Source organism: Puma concolor, chromosome E2 (assembly GCF_028749965.1).
Source record: "Puma concolor isolate L17-30 chromosome E2, mPumCon1.1.hap2, whole genome shotgun sequence".
Lineage (NCBI taxonomy): Eukaryota > Metazoa > Chordata > Mammalia > Carnivora > Felidae > Puma > Puma concolor.
In genome coordinates, this window is record NC_141681.1 from 58921892 (window position 1) to 58948000 (window position 26109).

The window sequence follows — 26109 nt, forward strand, 5'->3', positions numbered from 1 at the left end:
GCTGTCAGCACAGAGCCCGATGCGGGGCTCAAACTCACCACCCATGAGATCGTGACCTGAGCTGAAGTTGGATGCTTAACCAACTGAGCCACCAAGGCGCCCCTAACAACGAAGCATTTAATTAGAATAGTTTTAGATCAGGGCACCTGGGTGGCTCAGTCAGTTGAACATCAGAGTCTTGCTTTTTTGGCTCAGGTCATGATTTCACGGTTTGTGGGATCGAGCCCCATGTCAGGCTCTGCACTGACAGTGAGGAGCCCGCTTGGAATTCTCTCCTTCTCCCTCTCTCTCTGCCCTTACCCCACTCGTGCGTGCACATGCTCTCTCTCTCTCTCAAAAGAAATAAACTAAAAAAAAAAATAGTTTTAGATTTACAGAAACATTGCAAAGAGAGTACAAAAAGATCCCCCTTTACTCTATGACCTGTTATCAATTTCCCCTGTATCCTCCATTAGTATGGTACATTTGTCACAGTTGATGAACCAACACTGATACATTACTGTTAACTAAAGTCCATGCTTTATTCAGATGTGCTTAGTTTCTACATAACGTCCTTTGTCCTGTTCGGGGATACATGACATTGATACATCGTGCCTCGTCTTGACTGCAACGGTTTCCAGACTTTCCTTGTTTTGAATGACCTTGACGATTTTGAAGAGTGACGGTCAGGGACCAGGGGCAGGGTTCATGTTCGCCTGAAGGTACGAAAAAAGGGTGTCGGAACTAGAACCCTTGATTTGTTTTGTTTTCATGTGTTTGTTTCCGAGAGCTCTTGGGGTGCTGGGAGCCCCAACGTGGGAGTGTAACAAGGTTGCCAGTTTCTCACTCCAAGCTTCATGGGGGGAAGCTTCCACTTGGTTTGGGGTGAGAGCAGGCTCAGAGAGGAATGGGATCGTGCCCACCTTTGACACTTTTCAAGGGCTCGAGACCATGCCTCTGAAGACACTTGGGACAGAATGAATGAATCAGGTGTCTTATGTCCTTTCCACCGGCGCCACCTGGAGGTGGAAGGTGAGCCCTGCAGAGAGGCTGGCGATGTGATGGACCCCAAAGGCAGAGCAGGGGGGCCCTCCGTGAACGCCGGGAAGAGGTGCATTTACAAGCATCAGGAGGACTGCAGGTGAGAACCAGGGCTGGAGAGTGGACAGAAGCACCAGCCGGGGAAATAAAGAGAAAGCCGACTGTGCTCGCTACCAAAAGCGTTTCAATTACTGAACTGACACTCTTTTTCCCTTGCATGTGCCTAATTGGACGCCTTTATTACCTGAGATGACTGTGGAGGTCGCGAGACTTGCCTTAGATGTCCCCCACGGGCACAGGTAAAGAAGGAGACCTGGGAGGTGGCTGCATTAGGGTGACGGGGGCGGAAGGAAGAAGGGGTTTTCTGAGCCAATGTTCTTATCACACCTCCGTCTTTACAGCGTGTATGCTTACAATGAGGGTGACACAGTCTTCCTATTTGCCCGCGATGTTCTCAGTTTTAGCCCCCAAAACTGAAACATCCGTGTCCTGTGAAACTCCTCGTTCCCACATCCTGGGACATTTCCCCCCCCCACCCCCCGCACCCCCTCCTCCTCCGCCCCCCAGTCCTGGGAAAACTGGGAAAGTGGGTCTTTCCACTCACAGCAACCCTATCGGATGCCTGTCTCTCTAGGGCAAGGACGTGGAGTCCTAGAGATTTTAAGAAATCTTCCTTAGGTTCACATGGCCCGAACGTATACCCAACACCATCTGAAAACAAAGGACACTCCCTTTCCACAGTCCTGACCTCTTCCCCCTCATGTCGCACCCACTGGACACAAGTTAGGAGAACAACAGTGGACGTGCCCTGGCTGCTGCATTTGGAATTTTAGAAAATAAGCAATCAGGAGTCACTTCATTAAAACTGAAGAGGCGCCTGGGTGGCTCAGTCGGTTAAGCGTCCGACTTCGGCTCAGCTCATGATCTCACAGTTTGTAGGTTCGAGCCCCGCGTCGGGCTCTGTGCTGACAGCTCAGTCTGGAGCCTGCTTGGGATTCTGTGTCTCATTCTCTCTCTGCCCCTCCCCCACTCATGCTCTGTCTGTCTCTCAAAAATAAACAACCATTAAAAAAAAATTTTTTTTTAATAAAATAAAATTGGAGATGTCCTCTAGTAATTTAGGAGGAACACCAGAGGGGATGTCCAGGAATGATAGCTGTCGGGGTCATCGGTTTTAACGATATTTGTCAAGACTGTGTTGAAAACGGGGCGCCTGGGTGGCGCAGTCGGTTAAGCATCTGACTTCAACTCAGGTCACGATCTCGCGGTCTGTGAGTTCGAGCCCCACGTCAGGCTCTGGGCTGACAGCTCAGAGCCTGGAGCCTGCTTTGGATTCTGTCTCTCTCTCTCTGCCCCTTCCCCACTCACATGCTCTTTCTCTCTCAAAAATAAATGAAACACAGGGGGCGCCTGGGTGGCTCAGTGGGTTAAGCATCCGACTTCAGCTCAGGTCACGATCTCACGGTCCGTGAGTTCGAGCCCCGCGTTGGGCTCTGGGCTGACAGCTCAGAGCCTGGAGCCTGCTTTGGATTCTGTGTCTCCCTCTCTCTCTGCCCCTCCCCCATTCATGCTGTGTCTCTCTCTGTCTCAAAAATAAATAAATGTTAAAAAAAAAAAAGACTGTGTTGAAAACAAAATCCCTCCTCAGACTAGCTCTGACTCAAAAACCTTTTTTTTTTGGGGGGGGGTGCCATTTATGTAATTAATTTATTTTGGGCTCCCAGGGTTCCAGGAATGATTGAGCGAGAAAGCTGCACGGATGGAGGGCAGGGAGGGGGTGCTGAGTTTGGGAAGCAGTCAGAGCAAGAAAACAAAAGCGACAGGCACTCCCTGTCCTCCTTGGAGGAGGGGGGGAGCTCTGAATCATCCTCGGGTTTCTTGTTAAAGAGCGGCTTCCTCCACATGGTGAGACAGATGGGCACCGAGAACTCCCAAGTTTCGAAGAGCATGACTTCCTGGACTTGAGGAACAGAGGTACCATCACCCTCCCCCCAGCTACCACCCTCTCCCGGAGGCAGGGGTGGGGGGCGGGGGCGGGGCTCTCCACACCTCATTAGCCTGTGTAGGGCGCAGAGGGGAGCCAAGTGGAAGCTCCTTCAGGGGCCCAGATCCTGGGAGTTTCTGGCTGAAGCTGGGGTGCCGGCTGAGCCAGCCCCAGGGGGCACAGAGCAAGTCGCAGGAGCTCACCTCCAGAAGGGACCCCGGGCCTGGGGCTTCCTGCTCTACTCCTGCCACCGTGAACCTCTCAGGCGTTTATCTTGGGAACGAGCTCCCACTCTCGTTGTGAAGAGAGACAGCTGGTTCTGCAACTTGGATGGGAGCCTGCTTCCCGGAGAAGTTTGCAGCTTCTGGCCTCACCTTGACAGCCCGGGTGGCATCGCTGCCACTGGCTACAGCAACTGGCTGGGGAAGGGGGTGAGCGAGCCCCAGAGCAGAGAGGCCTCGTGGATCTTGGAGCCCTGGCCTGTCCCAGATTCTCCCACCTTCTTTGGGTGTGTCCGCCTCTCTGCTCGCACTGTGTGAGTTGGGGGAGGGCACTGGGCACAGGGGCGGGGGGGGGGGGGGGTGAGGACAGGAAGCAGAGGAGGGTGAGGGGTCAGTAAGCTTGGAGAAAGGGAAAAAAGGGAAAAGAGAAGACACACTCTGGATTGTGAACCTAGAGGGGCCTCTGCTCTACACAGAGTCTCTCTCTCTCTCCTCTCTCTCTCATGCACACACACACCATAGTAGATTCCCGCCAGCTGCCAAAACATGCTGTAGGATGGGTGATTTATTGATTTATTGATTATTTATTTTAACATTTATTCATTTTTGAGAGACAGAGCGTGAGTGGGGGAGGGGCAGAGAGAGAGAGAGGGAGACACAGAATCCAAAGCAGGTTCCAGGCTCTGAGCGGTCAGCACAGAGCCCAATGCGGGGCTCAGACTCACGAACTGTAAGATCATGACCCGAGCCAAAGCCACCGCTTAACCGACTGAGCCACCCAGGCGTCCCTAGAATGGGTGATTTAAGCAAAAGGCATTCATCGCCCTAATTTTGGAGGCAGGAGGTGCAGGATATGGTGACAGCCCATGCACTATCTGGCAAGACTGGTCTTTCAGGTTTGCACATGACCACCTTCTTGCTGTGTCTTCACGTGATCTTTCTCTGTGCTCATGCAGTGGGTGGAGAGAGAGACAGAGACAGAGGGCAAACTCTTGGTGGCTCTTCTCATAAGGACACTAATCCTTGCAGATCGGGGCCCCACTCTTATGACCTCATGGGCCCCTCCTTTAGGTAAAACCACCTCTGTGGTAGGAGGGATGGCCCCTGGGGCTTTGCGTGTCAAGACAGAGAGGACCCCAGGAACCATTCTATCCTGCTTGTTTCCCACTTTGTTGGATCTGAAAACTGAGGAAGGGGCACCCCAGAACACATATGTCCTAGCTTAATTCAATTCTTATTCCGGTGATGCATTCGGATATCAAAAAGCGATGGTCTAGGACGGGTGTTGGCCATAGGCCCATCACTTGTGTTTGTAAATAAAGTTTTATTAGAACACAGCCCCATCTATTTGTTTAACATAACAGATATGGCTGCTTTCATGCTTCAAGAGCAGAGGTGAGTTGTCATAAGAGATCCTGTGGTCCACAAAGGCTGAAAATACTACCCTCTGGTCCTTTTCAGAAAAATTTGCTGACCTCTGGTCTAGGAGCTGGGAGGCTTGGGTTTTCTATCCATTGTGTAGATACATGGATGAAGGATGCTAAACCCTTATTATTCCTGATAAGGTGGGGGCATGCATTCACCCAAGATAAGTGCTGGAGGCTTTCTTCTTCATGGGTTAGTTGAAATTATGTACGAGTGGAAGTTTGGCCTCCTAAACTGTGTAGTTTTCCTGAGGTGCAGGTTATAAGTGAAAGGCAAGACAAATGCTTGATTTCTTTCCTCTGTGTTAAACACTTTTGTGAGTTGGGTTTCTAGCATGTTCCAAAGGTAGCCAATAATATCTTTTCCTAAATTGATCTAGTAAGTGAAAGCCCCCCTTACCTCTTTGGCTAAAAGTCTGCAAGGCTGTAAGCCTAGAATTGTCACTGTCAGTCCCAGACTCCTCGGGACAGCTGGTCTGAATAATAATGATAACCCAGAAATAGAAATAGGGAAGAGAGATACAGAGAAGTGTAAATGATATTTGAGCCTGTGGATGCAATTGTCAGAAGATATCTGTAGCTCTGTCTTTTGCTTAGTTAGGTTACATGACTCAATTTCTTCCTTCTTTCCCTCCTTCTCTCTCTCTTTCTCTCTCTCTCTCTTTATGTAAGCTCTACACCCAACATGGGGCTTCAAGTCAAGATCAGGAGTCACATGTTGCACCAACTGAGGCAAGCCCGGTACCCCCACCCCCACCCCGTTTTTCCTTATTGTTTCCAAGCCCTTCCAAATTAGGTTTCTCCTTTTGTCACTTCCTACCAAGAGTTTGAACTATGCTAAGAATGGAAGGCAGCATGATGGAATAGGAGGGGGCATATTTTGAGATGCCTGGGCAGCTCAGTCGGTTGAGCACCTGACTCTTGATTTCAGCTCAGGTCATGATCCCAGGGTCATGGGATTGAACCTCATGTGGGGCTCTGTATTGAGTGTGGAGCCTGCCTCAGTCTCTCTCTCTCTCTCTCTCTCTCTCCCCTCCTCCCTCCCTCCCTTTGCCCCTCTCCCCTGCTTGTGCTTGTGTTCTCTCTCTAATAAATAAATAATAAAAAAGAAGGGGCACCTGGGTGGCTCAGCCGGTTGGGCATCCAACTTCTGCTCAGGTCATGATCTCATGGTTTGTGGGTTCGAGCCCCACGTCAAGTTCTGTGCTGACAGCTCAGAGCCTGGAGCCCACTTTGGATTCTGTGTCTCCCTCTCTCTCTCCCTTCCTCCACTCACTCTGTCCCTCTCTCTCCCGAAAATAAATAAACATTAAACATTTTTAAAAATAAAGTAAAAAGTAAAAAGAAGTGAGCATATTTCATCAGATTGAAGACACAATTTTTTTTAAGTTTATTTATTTCAAAAGAGAGAGCAAGCAGGGAAGAGGCAGAGAGAGAGGGAGAGAGAGAGAGAGAGAATCTCAAGCAAGCTCTGCACTGTCAGCACAGAGCCAGACACAGGGTTCAAATGCACAAACCATGAGGTCAAGACCTCAGTTGAAACCAAGAGTTGGATGCTTAACTGACTGAGCCACTCAGGCACTATGAAGACACAATTTGAAGGAAAAAAACGGGTCTTTCAATAACAAAGGGCACTGGGGCAATTGGTTTTGCAAGTGGAAAAATTAGATCCCCACCTCATGCCTCAGACAAAAATTAGTATCAGATGTATGAAATATAAAAAAGAAAATTGAAAACATTGTTTAATGTTTATTTGTTTCTCTGTGTATGTGTGTGTGTGAGAGAGAGAGAGAGCATGAGCAGGGGAGGGGCAGAGAGAGGAGAGGGAGATGAAGAATCCCAAGCAGGCTCCAAGCAGCCCCAATGTGGGGCTCGATCTCACAAACCGTGAGATCGTGACCTGAGCTGATGTCAAGAGTCGGACGCTTAACTGACCGAGCCACCCGGGTGCCCCAAAATTGAAAATGTTTTAAATTTAGAACATATAGAAGAGTATATTTGTCATGTAAAGCTAGTCAGGACACAGAGAAGTCTCTCAACATATAAATGAAAAGATGAGTTACTTTGAGTAGCTAACATTTAAAAGATACAAAAGGAATGAAAATATGTCACAGACTTCCAGGAGATGTTTGCAGCACACGGCTTACAAAGGAAAGGTGTGCCTGCTGTATAAAAATCAGAAACAGGGGCGCCTGGGTAGCTCAGTTGGTTAAGCATCTGACTTCGGCTCAGGTCATAATCTCAGAGTTGGTGGGTTCAAGCCCTGGGTTGGGCTGTGTGCTGACAGCTCAGAGCCTGGAGCCTGCTTTGGATTCTATGTCTCTTTCTCTCTCTGCCCCTCCTCCACTCATGCTCTGTCTCTCTCTCTCTCTCTCTCTCTCTCTCTCTCTCTCTTAAAAGTAAATAAAAATTAAAAAAAATATAAAAATCAGAAAGGAAAAGACCGATAGCTCAGCAGAAATATGAACAATGGATAGAAACCATCAATTTACAGAAAAGAAACCCCAAATGGTCAGGAAAATGCAAATTAAAACAACAATGAGATATCTTTATATAGGAGGCTTAAATTGGGTTATGAGTTCATCTATTTTAATCAGCAAAAAAATTATCAAGTTTAATATATTTCTGAAGTGGCAAGAACATGGGGGAATTGGGAACTTATACATCCCTGGTGAAAGTATAAATTGGGAAAAGTACCTTAGTTTTTTTTCAGTTTGCCTCTCCTCGTGGGATTAAAGGTGTGCACATCAGACAAGACAGATTTTACTTCTTTTTTTTTTTTTTTTTTTTTTTAATTTTTTTTTTTCAACGTTTATTTATTTTTGGGACAGAGAGAGACAGAGCATGAACGGGGGAGGGGCAGAGAGAGAGGGAGACACAGAATCGGAAACAGGCTCCAGGCTCCGAGCCATCAGCCCAGAGCCTGACGCGGGGCTCGAACTCACGCGAGATCACGCGAGACCTCGCGAGATCGTGACCTGGCTGAAGTCGGACGCTTAACCGACTGCGCCACCCAGGCGCCCCAAGACAGATTTTACTTCTAAATGTATGCCATGGAAAGATCACATTTGTGAACAAGAGGGTAGGTACAAGGATGTCTTTTGCAGGATTTTTCTGATAGCGCTGCTCTAAAAACAACCCAAACAGTTGTTTTTTCTAGCAGTCAAGGAAAGAACAAAGAAAAACCATGGTTTGTGCAATTTAACCAAGTTCTTTTCAAACATTTGTTTTATTGAAATCTAATTCACACATCCAAAAAAATCTATGCTTCTTTTTTTTTTTTTTTAAAGACGTTTAAGTAATCTCTACACCCAGTGTGGGGCTTGAACTTACAACCCCGAAATCAAGAGTTGCACGCTCCACTGACTGAACCAGCCAGGTGCCCCATAATCTGTTTCTAAAGTGTATACTTCAGTGGGTTTTTAAAAATATATTCACAAGGTTGTGCAACCATCACCAGTTTCTAATTCCACAATATTTCCATCACCCCCATAAAGGAACCCCATGCCTGTTCTCTCTTCCCTCAGCCCCTTGGCATGCATGAATCTGCTCTCTGTGTCTAAGGGTTTGCCTAGTTTGGCTATTTAATATAAATGGAATCCTATAGTATGCAGGTTTTTGTGACCAGCTTCTTTTACTGGGCATAATGTTATTTTAAACTTGTTTTAATGTTTATCTATCTATTTATTTATTTATTTATTTATTTATTTTTTCAATATATGAAGTTTATTGTCAAATTGGTTTCCATACAACACCCAGTGCTCATCCCAAAAGGTGCCCTCCTCAATACCCATCACCCACCCTCCCCTCCCTCCCACCCCCCATCAACCCTCAGTTTGTTCTCAGTTTTTTTGTGTGTTTTTTTTTTTCAATATATGAAATTTATTGTCAAATTGGTTTCCATACAACACCCAGTGCTCATCCCAAAAGGTGCCCTCCTCAATAACCATCACCCACCCTCCCCTCCCTCCCACCCCCCATCAACCCTCAGTTTGTTCTCAGTTTTTAAGAGTCTCTTATGCTTTGGCTCTCTCCCACTCTAACCTCTTTTTTTTTTTTTTTTCCTTCCCCTCCCCCATGGGTTTCTGTTAAGTTTCTCAGGATCCACATAAGAGTGAAAACATATGGTATCTGTCTTTCTCTGTATGGCTTATTTCACTTAGCATCACACTATCCAGTTCCATCCACGTTGCTACAAAGGGTCATATTTCATTCTTTCTCATTGCCACGTAGTACTCCATTGTGTATATAAACCACAATTTTTTTACCCATTCATCAGTTAATGGACATTTAGGCTCTTTCCGTCATTTGGCTATTGTTGAGAGTGCTGCTATAAACACTGGGGTACAAGTGCCCCTATGCATCAGTACTCCTGTATCCCTTGGGTAAATTCCTAGCAGTGCTATTGCTGGGTCATACGGTAGGTCTATTTTTAATTTTCTGAGGAACCTCCACACTGTTTTCCAGAGTGGCTGCACCAGTTTGCATTCCCACCAACAGTGCAAGAGGGTTCCCGTTTCTCCACATCCTTTCCAGCATCTATAGTCTCCTGATTTGTTCATTTTGGCCACTCTGACTGGCGTGAGGTGATATCTGAGTGTGGTTTTGATTTGTATTTCCCTGATGAGGAGCGGCGTTGAGCATCTTTTCATGTGCCTGTTGGCCATCCGGATGTCTTCTTTAGAGAAGTGTCTATTCATGTTTTCTGCCCATTTCTTCACTGGGTTATTTGTTTTTCGGGTGTGGAGTTTGGTGAGCTCTTTATAGATTTTGGATACTAGCCCTTTGTCCAATATGTCATTTGCAAATATCTTTTCCCACTCTGTTGGTTGCCTTTTAGTTTTGTTGGTTGTTTCCTTTGCTGTGCAGAAGCTTTTTATCTTCATAAGGTCCCAGTAGTTCATTTTTGCTTTTAATTCCCTTGCCTTTGGGGATGTGTCAAGTAAGAAATTGCCGCGGCTGAGGTCAGAGAGGTCTTTTCCTGCTTTCTCCTCTAGGGTTTTGATGGTTTCCTGTCTCACATTCAGGTCCTTTATCCATTTTGAGTTTATTTTTGTGAATGGTGTGAGAAAGTGGTCGAGTTTCAACCTTCTGCATGTTGCTGTCCAGTTCTCCCAGCACCATTTGTTAAAGAGACTGTCTTTTTTCCATTGGATGTTCTTTCCTGCTTTGTCAAAGATGAGTTGGCCATACATTTGTGGGTCTAGTTCTGGGGTTTCTATTCTATTCCATTGGTCTATGTGTCTGTTTTTGTGCCAATACCATGCTGTCTTGATGATTACAGCTTTGTAGTAGAGGCTGAAGTCTGGGATTTTGATGCCTCCTGCTTTGGTCTTCTTCTTCAAAATTACTTTGGCTATTCGGGGCCTTTTGTGGTTCCATATGAATTTTAGGATTGCTTGTTCTAGTTTCGAGAAGAATGCTGGTGCAATTTTGATTGGGATTGCATTGAATGTGTAGATAGCTTTAGGTAGTATTGACATTTTGACAATATTTATTCTTCCAATCCATGAGCACAGAATGTTTTTCCATTTCTTTATATCTTCTTCAACTTCCTTCATAAGCTTTCTATAGTTTTCAGCATACAGATCTTTTACATCTTTGGTTAGATTTGTTCTTAGGTATTTTATGCTGCTTGGTGCAATTGTGAATGGGATCAGTTTCCTTGTCTTTCTGTTGCTTCATTATTAGTGTATAAGAATGCAACTGTTTTCTGTACATTGATTTTGTATCCAGCAACTTTGCTAAATTCATCTATCAGTTCTAGCAGACTTCTGGTGGAGTCTATCAGATTTTCCATGTATAATATCATGTCATCTGCAAAAAGTGAAAACTTAACTTCATCTTTGCCAATTTTGATGCCTTTGATTTCCTTTTGTTGTCTGATTGCTGATGCTAGAACTTCCAGCACTATGTTAAACAACAGCAGTGAGAGTGTACATCCCTGTCGTGTTCCTGATCTCAGGGGGAAAGCTCTCAGTTTTTCCCCATTGAGGATGATGTTAGCTGTGGGCTTTTCATAAATGGCTTTTATGATGTTTAAGTATGTTCCTTCTATCCCGACTTTCTCGAGGGTTTTTATTAAGAAAGGGTGCTGAATTTTGTGAAATGCTTTTTCTGCATCGACTGACAGGAACATATGGTTCTTTTCTTTTATTAATGTGATGTATCATGTTTATTGATTTGCGAATGTTGAACCAGCCCTGCAGCCCAGGAATGAATTCTGCTTGACCATGGTGAATAACTCTTTTTATATGCTGTTGAATTAGATTTGCTAGTATCTTATTTAGAATTTTTGCATCCATATTCATCAGGGATATTGGCCTGTAGTTCTCTTTTTTTACTGGGTCTCTGGTTTAGGAATCAAAGTAATACTGTCTTCATAGAATGAGTCTGGAAGTTTTCCTTCCCTTTCTATTTTTTGGAATAGCTTGAGAAGGATAGGTATTATCTCTGCTTTAAATGTCTGGTAGAACTCCCCTGGGAAGCCATCTGGTCCTGGACTCTTATTTGTTGGGAGATTTTTGATGAGTGATTCAGTTTCTTCGCTGGTTATGGGTCTGTTCAAGCTTTCTATTTCCTCCTGATTGAGTTTTGGAAGCGTGTGGGTGTTTAGAAATTTGTCCATTTCTTCCAGGTTGTCCAGTTTGTTGGCATATAATTTTTCATAATATTCCCTGATAATTGCTTGTATCTCTGAGGGATTGGTTGTAATAATTCCATTTTCATTCATTATTTTATAATGTTTATTTATTTTTGAGAGAGACAGAGACAAAATGCAAGTGGGTTAGGGACAGAGAGAGAGGGAGACACAGAATCCGAAGCAGGCTGCAGGCTCCAAGCTGTCAGCACAGAGCCCGACTCGGCGCTTGAACTCATGAGCTGTGAGCTCATGACCTGAGCCGAAGTCGGACACTTGAGCCACCCAGGCGCCCCTCTGAGCACAATGTTTTTAAGGTTCATTTGTGTAGTGGCATGTTATTCTTTTTTGTGGCTGAACAATATTCCCTGGTATGGTTAACAGCTAAATTCTATGCAGTGGATAATGAGCCAGACCCACAAAATTCCCCCGAGGCGATTTCCAAAAGCATAATATTGAGAACAATTAAGTCACAGAATTATAATATACAACATGATTCCGTATATTTGTATATATACTAATAACACAGAGAATCTTGCCCTATATTGAATATTAGTAGATGTCTGTGTAGTGAAAGTGAAAAAATGCATAAGAATAACATACAGCAGGGGCATCTGGGTGGCTCAATCGGTCAAGCGTCTGACTTCAGCTCAGGTCGTGATCTCATGGTTCGTGGGTTCAAGCCCCACATCAGGCTCTGTGCTGACAGCTCAGAGCCTGGAGCCTGCCTCCGATTCTGTGTCTCCCTCTTTGCCCCTCCCCCACTAATGCTCTGTCTCTCTCTGTCCCTCAAAAAAGGAATAAAGGTTAAAAAAAGATTTTTTTAATTAAAAAAAATAATAACAGGGGCGCCTGTGTGGCTCAGTCAGTTAAGTGTCCGACTTCGGCTCAGGTCATGATCTCGCAGTCTGTGAGTTCGAGCCCCACATCGGGCTCTGTGCTGACAGCTCGGAGCCTGGAGCCTGTTTCGGATTCTGTGTCTCCCTCTCTCTCTGACCCTCCCCCATTCATGCTCTGTCTCTCTCTGTCTCAAAAATAAATAAACATTAAAGAAAAAAAATTAAAAAAAATAATAACATATAGCAGCTTGGATAATGTTCACCTCTGGGGAGAGAGGAAGGACAAGAGATTGGATATGGTAGTGGTGAAACACAGCAAAATGTTAATGTCTAGAAAGTAAGGTCAGTGTGCCTGTTTCCATTTATACTATTTGGTGTTTTCCATTATGGTTGAATCACTTCATAATTAAAAACCTAACCTAGAAAGAGAAGAGTTACCCTGTATATGCTTGTGAGCTAAGAATATTTACATGTGCATCCTGAATGCTTACACTTTGGTTCATTCACATATTAAACAGTGACTTCCAAACCTGATTGGCTGACATAACTTTGGAATCAGAGCTCGTGTATTTGTGTTGATACGTAACTGGCCATTCGGTGTCATTGTCACACAAAAAAGCCCACCCTCAGAAAAATCCTTACAATGACATAATACGTAAATTAATGAAGTTATGGGTGCCCAATAACAACACCAACATATACTTGGCAAGTCTAGCTTCGTCGTATCCTTCGATTTCAAAGAAATGATGTAGATAGAAACACGATGGCACCGAGAAAACTCTCCCATTCGCATCAGAAAGGAAACTGGTCTTAACTTTAAGACTGGATGGCTCTGCCCAGCACAGCTTGGAAGGATCATGAACCAAATATGTTTAGTGACTTACCCAGGTGCATGCGACTTAGGGTTGCGTTTGATAGGTCGCAGTTGGGTGTCTACATTTGTGGCTTGTATCTTGTGCTCCTTTTCAAAATCACTTGGTGTATGGGATGCCTCACCCAACAGCAATCAATGGAGTTTTCTGGGGGAACAGTTTTCTATGCTTTCAAAATCCCTTGGTCTATGGGATGCCTCACCCAACAGCAATCAATGGAGTTTTCTGGGGGAACAGTTTTCTATGCTTTCAAAATCCCTTGGTCTATGGGATGCCTCACCCAACAGCAATCAATGGAGTTTTCTGGGGGAACAGTTTTCTATGCTTTCAAAATCCCTTGGTCTATGGGATGCCTCACCCAACAGCAATCAATGGAGTTTTCTGGGGGAACAGTTTTCTATGCTTTCAAAATCCCTTGGTCTATTGGATGCCTCACCCAACAGCAATCAGTGGAGTTTTCTGGGGGAACAGTTTTCTATGTATGGGGTGCCATCTAGAATTCCCTAAGTGGGTATCCTGGTACTACCAGCCCATACACATGGTATGTGTTCTTAGCCTATGTTTTAAGCCAAACCGTACTAAAGTCACACTCCAAATTTTGGGGAAATGCAGCCAGTAATTCTTGAGAGGTGTGGAAGCAAAAAAAGCAGAAACTTCATTTTATTACTATGGATTACGAGCCAAGGACACACAGTGACCTGGCTTCCATGTGTTCGGTCACCTCCACCACCTTAAATCACGTTCTCCTCCTTCCAGGGATCCTACAGCACTGTCCGTTCACAGGATCCTGGGGGCTCCTTGGCGGGGGACAGAAGCCGCCGCAGGTGGTGCCTTGGGGTTTCGATCAGCATAGCTCACTCCCTGGGGGTCTTTCAGCCTTTGGGGAAAAGAGATGGGCATTTAGAGCTTAGCTGTCTCGTATGGTACCTACAAGCCACATATGGCTATTTACATTTAAGTGAATTAAAGTTAAATCGAACTCAAAACTCAGGTCCTCAGTCACACCAGATGCGTCTCAAATGTGCACAAGCCACATGCAGCCAGTGGCTGTTGTATGAGCACAGCTTTGGGACACTTCCATCATGGCGGGAAGTCCTACTGGACAGAGCCATTCTAGGAATGGCCATGTTTCACGGACGATGAGGGTTTTGACTCTGGTTTTAATGAAACGATGCTAATGAGTATAACTGGGACTAATAACAGTCATTGCAAATGTATGGTCTTGAGAATAAGAACTACTATCCTTCAAGAATTCCTACTGGTTATGTAATATTACACTGTTTTTAAAACAGTGTTATTGGGGCGCCTGGGTGGCTCAGTCGGTTAGGCGACCGACTTCGGCTCAGGTCATGGTCTCACGGTCCTTGAGTTCGAGCCCCGCGTCGGGCTCTGTGCTGACAGCTCGGAGCCTGGAGCCTGTTTCAGATTCTGTGTCTCCCTCTCTCTCTGCCCCTCCCCCGTTCATGCTTTGTCTCTCTCTGTCTCAAAAATAAATAAACGTTAAAAAAATAAAAAAAAAACAGTGTTATTAAGATATAATTTATGTACCATGTGTGCAATTTGATGACATTTAGTGAATCGGTACAATGATGTGGCTGGCCATCGCCACAATAAGTTTTAGGACATTCGTCACCCAAAAAAGTTCCCTCGTGCCTATGTGCAGTTACATCTGCTCTCCCCACCCCAGCCATAGGCCACCACTGATGTGCTTTTTCTGGAGATTTTACACAATGGAACACCACCATGGACAGTCTTCTGTATCTGGCTTTTTTTCACTTAGCAAAATGGTTTTTGCAATACATCCTTGTACCAAAGGTACCTATCACTAGTTTCTTCCTTTTTTATTGCTGAATAGAATTTCACTGTATGGAGGTAGCACATCGTAATATTATATTATTTTAATATTATGATCAACAATTTGCTAATCAATGTCATTAATCCAACGCTTAAAATAGGCCAGATTTGTTCATTGAGGCTTCATTTGTGAATCTGTGAACTATGTTTTTCCATACCTTAAAAAATTATATGAATATCTAAGTGAATGCCATGTGCATAAATATTTTTTAAACACAACATTGAACCATTTGTACTTTTTGCTAATGCCCCTTTTTACTTGCTTTGACATAAAGAATAAACCAATGGACCTCTGTGTCCTATGGAAAAAATGTATAAACGTTATCTGTTATTGCTCTTAGAGGTAATGCTAATTAAAAAATTTTTTTTTAATGTTTATTCATTTCTGACAGAGACAGAACGTGAGTGGGGGAGGGACAGAGAGAGAGGGAGACACAGAATCCGAAGCTGGCTCCAGACTCCGAGCTGTCAGCACAGAGCCGGACGCGGGGCTTGAACTCACAGACCACGAGATCATGACCTGAGCTGAAGTCAGACAACTGAGCCATCCAGGCGCCCCAAGGTAATGCTAATTAATGTTGAATCACAAGTAAACAGTATTTTAAATAGAAAAAAATGATGTACATTGGTTAACATTTGTTAATTGATGCTTTTATGCCATCTGACGTTTAAAATTTGCTGGAAACTCCAGCAAACCCTTTATGATTAGCACATCAGTGGATTCACACAGGCCTTCTCATGGGGGATTTTGATTCCCACTCGATATGGGAGGCAATGAAGGGTCCATATCACAGGGGTTTCATGATTTGTCTCAGACCATATTGGTAATAAATAGTAGCCATGGGCAGTTGGAGTCTAGCTAGTCGGGAACAAAAAGCCCATGTATCTTTGTTGATTGAGATGTAGCTGACATATAATATTGTATAGGTTTTACCACTATGGTGGTAATCGTGTTGCAATATATAAATGTATCAAGTGTATATTTGATACATTTATATATTGCAACACGATTACCACCATAGTGCTAGCTAACACATGAATCCCATCACATAATTATCCTGTCTTTTCCAAGCAGTGAGAACAATTAAGATGTAATCTCTTAGCAACTCTGAAGTTCGAATACATCCTTACGGACCATGATCACAATGCTGTGCATTTCATCTCCAGAACTTACTTATCTACCAACTTTCTCACCTCCTGGTAACCACCATTCTGCCCTGTTTATATGAGTTTGGCTGAAGCATATGTTTTTAAACACAATGTTCATTGGCCTCCGGTCAATTGTGTGAGCTGGGGGCAGTCATATAACCAGAGTGTGGGTTAAACCAGCAGGTGAACAAGGTCGGCCTATGGAGATAAGTGAGCTCGTGGGGAGAACTCACCGAGACAGATGTCCTTTCCAGGTCGGAGGAATCTGCATGTGAGAGAAAGGGAAAAGAAATCAGTTCTCAGATTGCAGGAGTCAGACTTACCCGTCCTATCCCACCATGCCCATGTGGTTTCTTCCCTTATCACTCACCCATAGCCTCCTGCTGAGGCAGTTTGGAATGGCTCGTTCTGAGAGACAGAAACACATTAAAGTGTGGGATATGAAGACTGGGGGAGAGGATAGGGTTTTGGAGAGAAAAAGAGTCACAGCACGGGTTGGACGGGAGTAGGAATCACAGACACACAAACAGGGTCTGTGAAAGGTGGGAGGGGGCACGAGATACGTCGAGTTTATCTACCTCTCGGTGGATTCTTCATGTGACAAATCTACAAAAAAAACACACAATAATAATAATAATAATAATAATAATAATACAGGGAGGAATTTAGCTGATGAGAAAGTCCTTCACTTCACTCCCCTTCCCCAGTGTTTTCAATCGGTGCATCCCTGAACTCACCATGCTGGGTGCATCTGTTGATGAGGAAGACGGAGAGGAAGAGGAGCAAAATGGAGAGACAGCTGCAGGTGGCAGCAATGATGGATCTGGTGACTGGTGGGAGAGGAGCAGGTCACACAATCAGTTTGGCTGCCCAGACACCCTGATCTGCACGCGGCAGGACAGTCGTCAGCAGCTAGACAATCTGGCTTCTAAAGCCTCCAGCTGCTGCTTCCGAGCCGGACCTTCCGATGTCTTAGGGGAGTGAATCTGACTTTCCCTTTCCCCAAAGCGAGGATGGGAATAGTAGCTACTGACTGCACTGCATGGTGGGGGGCTGGGGGGGTAACCAGGTGGGCACTCCCAGAGAGGGCCTCGCCCAAGGGAAATTCCCAATCAGTGTGTCAGCCATATCAATAATAATGAAGATTTATGGGGCGCCCGGCTGGCTCAATTGGTTGAGCATCCGACTTCGGCGCAGGCCATGATCTCACAGTTCGTGGGTTCAAGCCCCGCGTCAGGCTCTGTGCTGACATCTCACAGCCTGGATCCTGCTTCAGATTCCGTGTCTCCCCCTCTCTCTGCCCCTCCTCTGCTCTTGCTCTGTCTCTTTCTGTCTCTCAATAATAAATACATGTTTAAAAAAAATTAAAGAAAAAAAAAAGTCACACAGCTGGGATGGGCTTCAAGTCCTGGGATGTCTAACCCTTCAGGCCAGGCGGCCCCGGGTCCGGGCAGCTCTGTGCTGGCCACTGGGTGTGGAAACCCCAGAGAAGTGAGCTCACAGTCTGGGCAGATACGCGTTTCCCCACATAACGGTGATGCTGGCAGAGGCAAGTCCCATCAGACATGAATGGAAGTCCCAACTCTCTCCCAGTTCAAGGGTTGTTTAAATGTTATACACCCCTGGGATATTATTCAGAAAATCCTACCATGTGCAACAAAGCCTATGAAACCTGGAGGGCATTATGCTAAGGGACATGAACCAAAGGCAAACACTACATGATTGGATTCCACTTACACTTGGAATCTAAAAAATTAAAAAAAAAATTTTTTTTTAATTGAACTCATAGAAGCAGAGAGTAGATGGTTGCCAGGGGCTGAGGGCGGGGTAAGTGGGGAGAAGCTTCCAGTTAAAAGATGAATAAGGGTTCCTGGGTGGGTCAGTCGGTTAAGCATCTGACTTCAGCTTAGGTCATGAGTTCGAGCCCCGCGTCAGGCTCTCTGCTGACAGCTCAGAGCCTGGAACCCACTTCAGATTCTGTGTCTCCCTCTCTCTCTGCCCCTCCCCCTCTCATGCTCTGTCTCTCTCTCTGTCTCTCTTTCTCAAAAATGAATAAACTTAAAAAAAAACTTTAAAAAAAAAAGCAGTAAGAGTATAACAAGTTTTGAGAGAAATCCAGAGGTGACCCAGGATGTGTATAGTGATTATTCAAGTTCATAAAATACATTACTTTCCTTGGTATTCACTTCTTGGGGCAACGGGAACGCCAATCAGGAGAAATATGTTAATGCAAATTCGTAACTGTTTAAATCTAATATCTAACATACACGCGTTTTAAGTTAAAATGGCACATAATAAGCAATTTTATTGCCAATCACATGAAGTTTTCCCTTTACGTGAGATCTTGAATTTACAATGAACGTTTCCTGGCTACCAGGAACATTATTTTTGAATTATCTAGATATGTCTTATTTCTTTTTTTTTTAAATTTTTTTATGTTTATTTATTTTTGAGATAGAGAGAGACAGAGCATGAACAGGGGAGGGTCAGAGAGAGAGGGAGACACAGAATCTGAAACAGGCTCCGGGCACCGAGCTGTCAGCACAGAGCCCGACGCGGGGCTCGAACCCACGAACCGCAAGATCATGACCTGGGCTGAAGTCGGACGCTCAACCGACTGAGCCACCCAGGTGCCCCTAGATATGTCTTATTTCTAAACAGAACCACACCAGTTAGTATTTTCACAGGAGGGTTCTCTTGCTGACTGAGGCTTACTAGAATCATCTTTCATGTGGAATTTTTCTTCCAAAATGTCTACTATACAGAAGACCATAAGAACTGAATTTTTTTGTTTGATAGTACTTTTTTTCAGTCTTTTAAATTTGGACAGAATTTGAACACATCGACTCTGCACTCAAAAGAAGCGAATAAAAAGTACTTATAAAAGACAACATGGGGTGCCTGGGTGGCGCAGTTGGTTGGGCGTCTGCCTTCGGCTCAGGTCATGATATCACAATCCGTGAGTTCGAGCCCCACATCGGGCTCTGTGCTGACAGCTCAGAGCCTGGAGCCTGCTTCGGATTCTGTGTCTCCCTCTCTCTCTGCCCCTCCCTGTCTCACACTCTGTCTCTCGCTCTCACAAAAATATTAAAATTTAAAAAAAAAATTTTTTTTTCAACGTTTATTTATTTTTGGGACAGAGAGAGACAGAGCATGAATGGGGGAGGGGCAGAGAGAGAGGGAGACACAGAATCGGAAACAGGCTCCAGGCTCTGAGCCTTCAGCCCAGAACCCGACGCGGGGCTCGAACTTACGGACCGCGAGATTGTGACCTGGCTGAAGTCCGACGCTTAACCGACTGCGCCATAAAAATATTAAAATTTTTTAAAAAGGTGAATAAATTCTGCACATGTAATGTATCGTATGGTGAAAGTAGTTGATACTCTATTGTATAATTGAAATTTGCTTAAAGAGATCTTAAGCATTCTTACTAAAAAAAAAAAAAAGTGAGTACGTGAGGGGCAGGTGCATTCATTCATTTGATGGGGGGATTCCTTTCACGGTGTACTTGTACTCCCAACCATCACGGGGCACACTTTAAATACCTTATTTTGGGGCGCCTGGGTGGCGCAGTCGGTTAAGCGCCCGACTTCAGCCGGGTCACGATCTCGCGAGGTCTCGCGTGATCTCGCGTGAGTTCGAGCCCCGCGTCAGGCTCTGGGCGGATGGCTCGGAGCCTGGAGCCTGTTTCCGATTCTGTGTCTCCCTCTCTCTCTGCCCCTCCCCCGCTCATGCTCTGTCTCTCTCTGTCCCAAAAATAAATAAACGTTGAAAAAAAATTAAAAAAAAATAAATAAATACCTTATTTTATTTCCCGATTACAGCTCCATAAAGATGGGGCCGGAAGGAGAGGGGTGGGGTGAGAATACCTGACTCACAGAGCTGGATAATGATGGAAGGTGCGAGTACTGGCTTTACAACGCTCAGTCTAGAACCTGACTCACCATGTAGGATAATGAGATCGCAGTGACAATGATTATTTTCTCCCCCGATATCCCGCCCACACCTGTCTCCCTCTGTAGCAGATGATGCTGACACTCCTCTTTCCCTGCTCCCCCAGATCCCTCTGCCGTTTCTATGCACTCTGGATCGTGGTTTCCTCCCTTAAGCCCCGGCTGCCCGGGTGTGCCACCTTCTCCATCTCCTGCACTTTCCTGTGGCATTGAGCAAAAGACACTCACTCGTGTTCTGTCCTTTTCTTCTCATGCCTTCTTCCCCCGTGCCCTCTACAATATCGTTTCCACACTCGTACTTATGTGAGAGTCTGCTTCTAGCAGCCCTGAATCCAACACACCCTCAAACACAGCAATCTATCGCCGCATCACCAGGGACGTGAGACACAGGGCGGGAGCAGCTCTTCCCGGACTAGCAAGGCCCCGAATGGACGCAGACAAGCTTCGACCTTCCTCTAGCCTAGATTTCTCTCCCACAGCAGCTCAGTAGAAATGAGAAGTAAACTATTACAAGACTTTCCTCTTCCTATGGCCCCACACCCATCGATCTGAGCTCACCCTGAGATGTGCACATATCCTGGCCAAATTTCACATCCCTGTTTACAAGTTGCCAGAATAAACTACAAAGAGTGTCTGGTGTTGGCGTGAAGGAAGCAGACGAGCAAAGGGATACAGCTTGACATGGGGCGTAAATAAAGTCACAGGCACAGAAGAGAAGACTGGCCTCGTATGCGGGCTGGGGACATCCTGTCTGAGCTTAAAGGCTTTATTCTGTTTAGAATCGTGGCGGTATAAATTTGAACTCAGAAAGCACATCTTTTTTTTTTTTTTAATTTTTTTTTTCAACATTTATTTATTTTTGGGACAGAGAGAGACAGAGCATGAACGGGGGAGGGGCAGAGAGAGAGAGGGAGACACAGAATCGGAAACAGGCTCCAGGCTCTGAGCCATCAGCCCAGAGCCTGACGCGGGGCTCGAACTCACGGACCGCGAGATCGTGACCTGGCTGAAGTCGGACGCTCAACTGACTGCGCCACCCAGGCGCCCCAGAAAGCACATCTTAAGAAGACACCCACTAGGGTGTCTATAATAAAAGGAAAGTAAGGGTTGGCGAGGATATGGAGCTATTGGAACCCACATGCATTACTGGTGGGAATGTAAAATGGGGCGGCCACGTTGGGAAATAACTTGGCCGTTTCTCAAAAAGTTAAATGTAGACTTGACATACGCCCTTCCAATTCTACCCATGGGTAGATACCGAAGAAACATTGGGAGCGGGGACTCAAACAGGTACGTGCACACCAATGCTCAGGGTAGAATTATTGCGATACCAAAAAGGTATGAACAACCCAAATGTCCACCGTGGGGATGGGGAGAGACCGCTTAACAGGCTGGCGATTTCATTTGGGGGTGATGAGAATGTTCTGGAATTGTATAGTGGCTGTGGCTGCACAGCCTTGCAAACATACTAAAATGCCACTGAGTCATATACTTCAAAAGGGTGAATTTAGGGAGTGTGAGTTATGTATCAACCAAAAAGAAAGAAAACGCAAGAGCCGAAATCACCGTTTCTCTTCCTCTTTCCCCTCTGACACTTCCTGCTCTATTTCTGACCCTTTCATGCTCCTGGATGCTATCAGATTTCAGATCTCTCCAAGAAAACATTCCTGGCATGCATTATGGTCCTAAAGCTGGAGTAGAAATCATTTCCCAAGTCTGCTAATCCTGAATAAACACATTTTCAAAGACTATTACTTATTTTGCAAGGACATTTTGGGAGATACCTTTAAAAAAAAAAAAAAAGCTGGTTACGTCAATGTCAACTCTAATGACAGCCCTGCACAATTTTGGCTCTTTGGAGTAGCTTATAGGGAGGTTACAAGTTGCAGAAATTAAAGATGAGTAAGCACCTAGTTGCCAATTTACATTATATATTTGGCCATTAAAATCTGGATGAGCTCCTGTTTTCACCAAAGATGTCAAAAGCTCTAACTTTTACAGGCATCTCTGAGGATAGAATCTCAGCCAATTCTTCATGGCAAAGCAGCATCAGGGAAAAGTAACTGAATGTTCAGCTGTGTTTGAGAATTTAGAAGTTTTAGCAAGTCCTTTGGTCATACATATTCCCAAAAGCACGTGGACTCCACAGCATAGGGATCGTGCTGCCCAAACCAGACACACAAGCTCATCCCCATTCTTCCCAAAACTCCACCATAGTGTTTTCATTATGTAAAATGACAAACGATGCACCTCGTGCTGTCCTACTCATCAGATTTTTATGAACCCAGGAGGAGCTCAGGAGTCATTGCCCAAGAGAGGCAATCATCCTCCCAATCGCATTGAGAAATCATGCATCGAGATGCTTCTTGTGCCTTCTAATCAAAAAGGATCCCCTGTCTCATGAGGTGGGTATAATTTGGAAAAGCATTCTTCAATTTATCTTACCTTTTCCCCCTGGAGGGGCTCTGCGTTTATTGCGGTCATCTAGAAAACAGGAGGTAAGAAAAAAAATCACAATGATTGTGTGGGAATCTTGGGGTCCTATGTCCTCATGTCCCACTTACGGACTCTATGCCTTCTTTGGGAAGCAGAGAATGTCTTCCCCACTCTTGGGATGCTCACTGGGTTCACAAACCAGGGTCAGAATATGAGATTGCTCTTTCTAATATTCTTGGAGTTTTGATATTATTTCTAATAACAAAAATATTTTTATGACCCCACTAATTCTCCCCTCCCCTTCCAATCCTATTCCTTGCCAGTCTTCCCTATCTCAGGCAAGAGCACGGCCATTTTGCAAATATTCTCTCCCATTTGGTTAAGTTGTCTTCTCATCTTGCTGACTGTTTCTTCAGCCACGCAGAAGCTTTTTAGCTTGATGCCTTCCCACTTGTTTATTTTTGCCTTTTTAAAAAAAAATTTTTTTTTTTAACATTTATTTATTTTTGAGACAGAGAGAGGCAGAGCATGAACAGGGGAGGGTCAGAGAGAGAGGGAGACACAGAATCGGAAGCAGGCTCCAGGCTCTGAGCCGTCAGCCCAGAGCCCGACGAGGGGCTCGAACTCACGGACCGCGAGATCGTGACCTGAGCCGAAGTCGGACGCTTAACCGACTGAGCCACCCAGGCGCCCCTATTTTTGCCTTTTTAATGCTTTTTGTGTCACATCTGAAAACCTCATTGCCAAGATTAAGCAAAGGAGTTTTCCCCTGTTTTCTTCGAGGAGTTTTATGGTGTGGGGTCTTATGTTTAAGTCTCTACTACGTTTTGAATTGATTTTTGTGAGTGGTGTAAGATAGGGGTCCAATTTCATTCTTCTGCATATGGGTATCCAGTTCTCCCAACACCATTTATTGAAGAGACTACCCTCACCCCACTGAGTATTTTTGGCTCCCCTACCAAATGTTAGTTGATTGTATACGTGAGGCTTGAATTCTGGGCTCTTGGTTTTGTTTTGCTGGTCTATGTGTGTCTATTTTTAGGCCAGTACCATACCACTTGGATCACTATAGCTTTCTAGTATAGTTTGAAATTAGGATGAGTGATACCCCCAACTTTGTTCTTTCTCAGTATTGCTTTGACCGTTCAGGATCCAGCATTTTTTTGGTTGAGTCGTTAGGATTTTCCATATGTAAGATTACATCATCTGCAAATAAAGACAGTTCTACTTCTTCCTTTCCAGTTTGCATGCCTCTTACTTCTTTGCCTTGTTTGATTGCTCTATTGCTACGTTGAATGGAAGTGGTGAGAGCGGACATCCTTGTCTTGTTTCTGACGTTAGAGGAAAAGCTTTCGACCTTTCCCCTCGAGTATGATGCCAACTGTGCACTTGCGTATGTCCTTTGTTATGTTGAGATGTATTCCTTCTATACCCCATTTGTGGAGAGTTTTTAATTTTGAAAGTATGTTGTGTTTTGTCAAATACCTTTTCTGCATCTACTGAGATGATCGTGTGACTTCTGTCCTTCATTCACTAATGTGGTCTATCGCGTTTATTTTTTTTATTTTTTTATTTATTTTTTTAATTTTTGTTTCAACGTTTTTTATTTATTTTTGGGACAGAGAGAGACAGAGCATGAACGGGGGAGGGGCAGAGAGAGAGGGAGACACAGAATCGGAAACAGGCTCCAGGCTCCGAGCCATCAGCCCAGAGCCCGACGCGGGGCTCGAACTCACGGACCGCGAGATCGTGACCTGGCTGAAGTCGGACGCTCAACCGACTGCGCCACCCGGGCGCCCCTAGCGTTTATTGATTGTATATGTTGAACCATCCCTATACCACAGGGACAAATCCCACTTAACCATGATGTGTAACCTTAATGTGCTGTTGAACTTGGTTGCTGATGTTTTGTTGGGAATGTCTGCATCTATGTTCATCAGGGATATTATATTGCTCCGTAGTTTTCTTTTAGTGTTGCTGTCTGGCTTTGGTATCGGTGATGCTGGCCTCATGAAATGAAAGTAGGAGTGTTCCCTCCTCTTCCATTTTTGGGAAGACTCGGAGAAGGATTTGCATTATTTTTTCTTTAAATGTCTGGTGGAATTCAGAAGTGAAACCTTCTGGTTGGTCCTGGGCTCTTCTTCACTGGGAGGTTTTTGATTTTTGAGGCACTCTCCTTCTCTGTTATTGATCTGTTCGGATTTTCCATTTCTTCATGATTCAGTCTTGGTTTGTAGATGTCCACACAGGTTCCCTTGTCCATAAGTTGTTGATCACATCTCCAGGTGCTTCCAGACCATGGCCAATAGGACCTGGAAATAATTTACAGTCTCCTGCAGGTTCCACAGCTGGTACTGAGGTCTGTATGCCTACTACTCAACTCACAGGTGGGTGAGACTCCTCTTGGGTCCCTTGGTGTATGGTGCCGGATCCCACAACTCCCACAAAAGCACTTTTGTTTGTGCATGGATGCCACATTTCTGTTGTTGACATGGAAGATTGGTACAAAAATGAGGGATGTCTTATGCTGCCACGATGCTCAGTTTGGATTTTCTTATTTTCTCAACTTGTAGTGGCTCTGCCATCACCGTTTTCAGCAGAACAGTATCCATACATTTGGTTCTGCTGTAGGGAATCAGAGTCTCACACTGGGACCTGGAATTGTCTCAGGATCTATGCTGAGTAAGAGGGAAGGTTTTAGGATTGATCCTGAAGAGTACAAAGCAATGGGGGGAAAGGGGAGGACCAGGGTTTCCCTGGGGACATTCTTACCCATCTCTGTATTAACCATGTCTTTTATTTTCTTATTTGATTCTTTGACATTTTGGGACCTTGCTGACCCTGGAGATATTCTCTTCCCAGGGTATCTACTTCCTAGAGATAGGAGACAGCTCCCCCTCAAGCACGCCTCTCAAATGCAACCCAAGCAATCCAGAACTCACACTCTCGACCACCTCCTCTATGGCTCCCACACTCTGGACCACTATTCCCCTGCCCTAATGACTCCAGGGTCAGATACGAGACACTCAGGGACAGCCTCTATACCCCAGAGCCAATCCTAAGCCTGTTCCTTCCCACAGAAACCACAGTAAAGGTTCCTGCCCCATCTTCTCCCTCCCTCTGCTTCCTGACTAGCCCTGGTGCTTCTCTGTGTGGTCCTGCATGGCATCCCCCTCTTGGAAACTCTAACAAACACTTTTTTTTTTTTTCCCCAGTGACAGTCACATCTCCATCTTTGGTCATACTTCAAATTTTCTGTTAATACCTATATTCTAAAACGCCCTCGGGGCGCCTGGGTGGCGCAGTCGGTTAAGCGTCCGACTTCAGCCAGGTCACGATCTCGCGGTCCGTGAGTTCGAGCCCCGCGTCGGGCTCTGGGCTGATGGCTCGGAGCCTGGAGCCTGTTTCCGATTCTGTGTCTCCCTCTCTCTCTGCCCCTCCCCCGTTCATGCTCTGTCTCTCTCTGTCCCAAAAATAAATAAACATTGAAAAAAAAAATTAAAAAAATAAAATAAAATAAAACGCCCTCCACACCCACGTCATTGATACCCATTCGGAATCTCTGATGAGAACTGGTCACCAAATTCAGTTCCCGCCTTCCCCCAATTCTCTACACTCAAGCGGTCACAGCTGTCTTTTTGTTTCCTGGACTCTTCTCTCCCCAGCCAGGTTCCATCACAGGAAAAGGAATATGTGCCTCAAGGGCAAACCTGAAGC

The 26109-nt window shown here is 45.1% G+C and overlaps 1 protein-coding gene and 1 long non-coding RNA gene across 5 annotated transcripts in view; one reads left to right on the forward strand and one right to left on the reverse strand.

Moving 5' to 3' along the window:
• On the forward strand, window positions 1-15402 carry LOC147573832 (uncharacterized). The gene is made up of 3 exons (XR_015245050.1): window positions 1-1319; window positions 2908-2994; window positions 15247-15402. It is a non-coding gene; the product is annotated as an uncharacterized LOC147573832 (long non-coding RNA).
• VSTM1 (V-set and transmembrane domain containing 1) overlaps window positions 13632-26109 on the reverse strand; it is an 18453-nt gene continuing 5975 nt past the window's right edge. For 2 of the 4 annotated variants that reach the window (XM_086690639.1, XM_025914684.2), the window contains 6 exons: window positions 22402-22440; window positions 16741-16833; window positions 16582-16609; window positions 16374-16411; window positions 16237-16268; window positions 13632-13877 (listed from right to left, as the gene is read on the reverse strand). In XM_086690639.1, coding sequence (XP_086546765.1) covers window positions 13845-13877; window positions 16237-16268; window positions 16374-16411; window positions 16582-16609; window positions 16741-16833; window positions 22402-22440 — 263 coding nt within the window. In that variant the 3' untranslated portion in view covers window positions 13632-13844. The remainder of the gene's footprint in view (window positions 13878-16236; window positions 16269-16373; window positions 16412-16581; window positions 16610-16740; window positions 16834-22401; window positions 22441-26109) is intronic. The other 2 variants (XM_025914685.2, XM_086690640.1) reach the window with 2 other exon arrangements.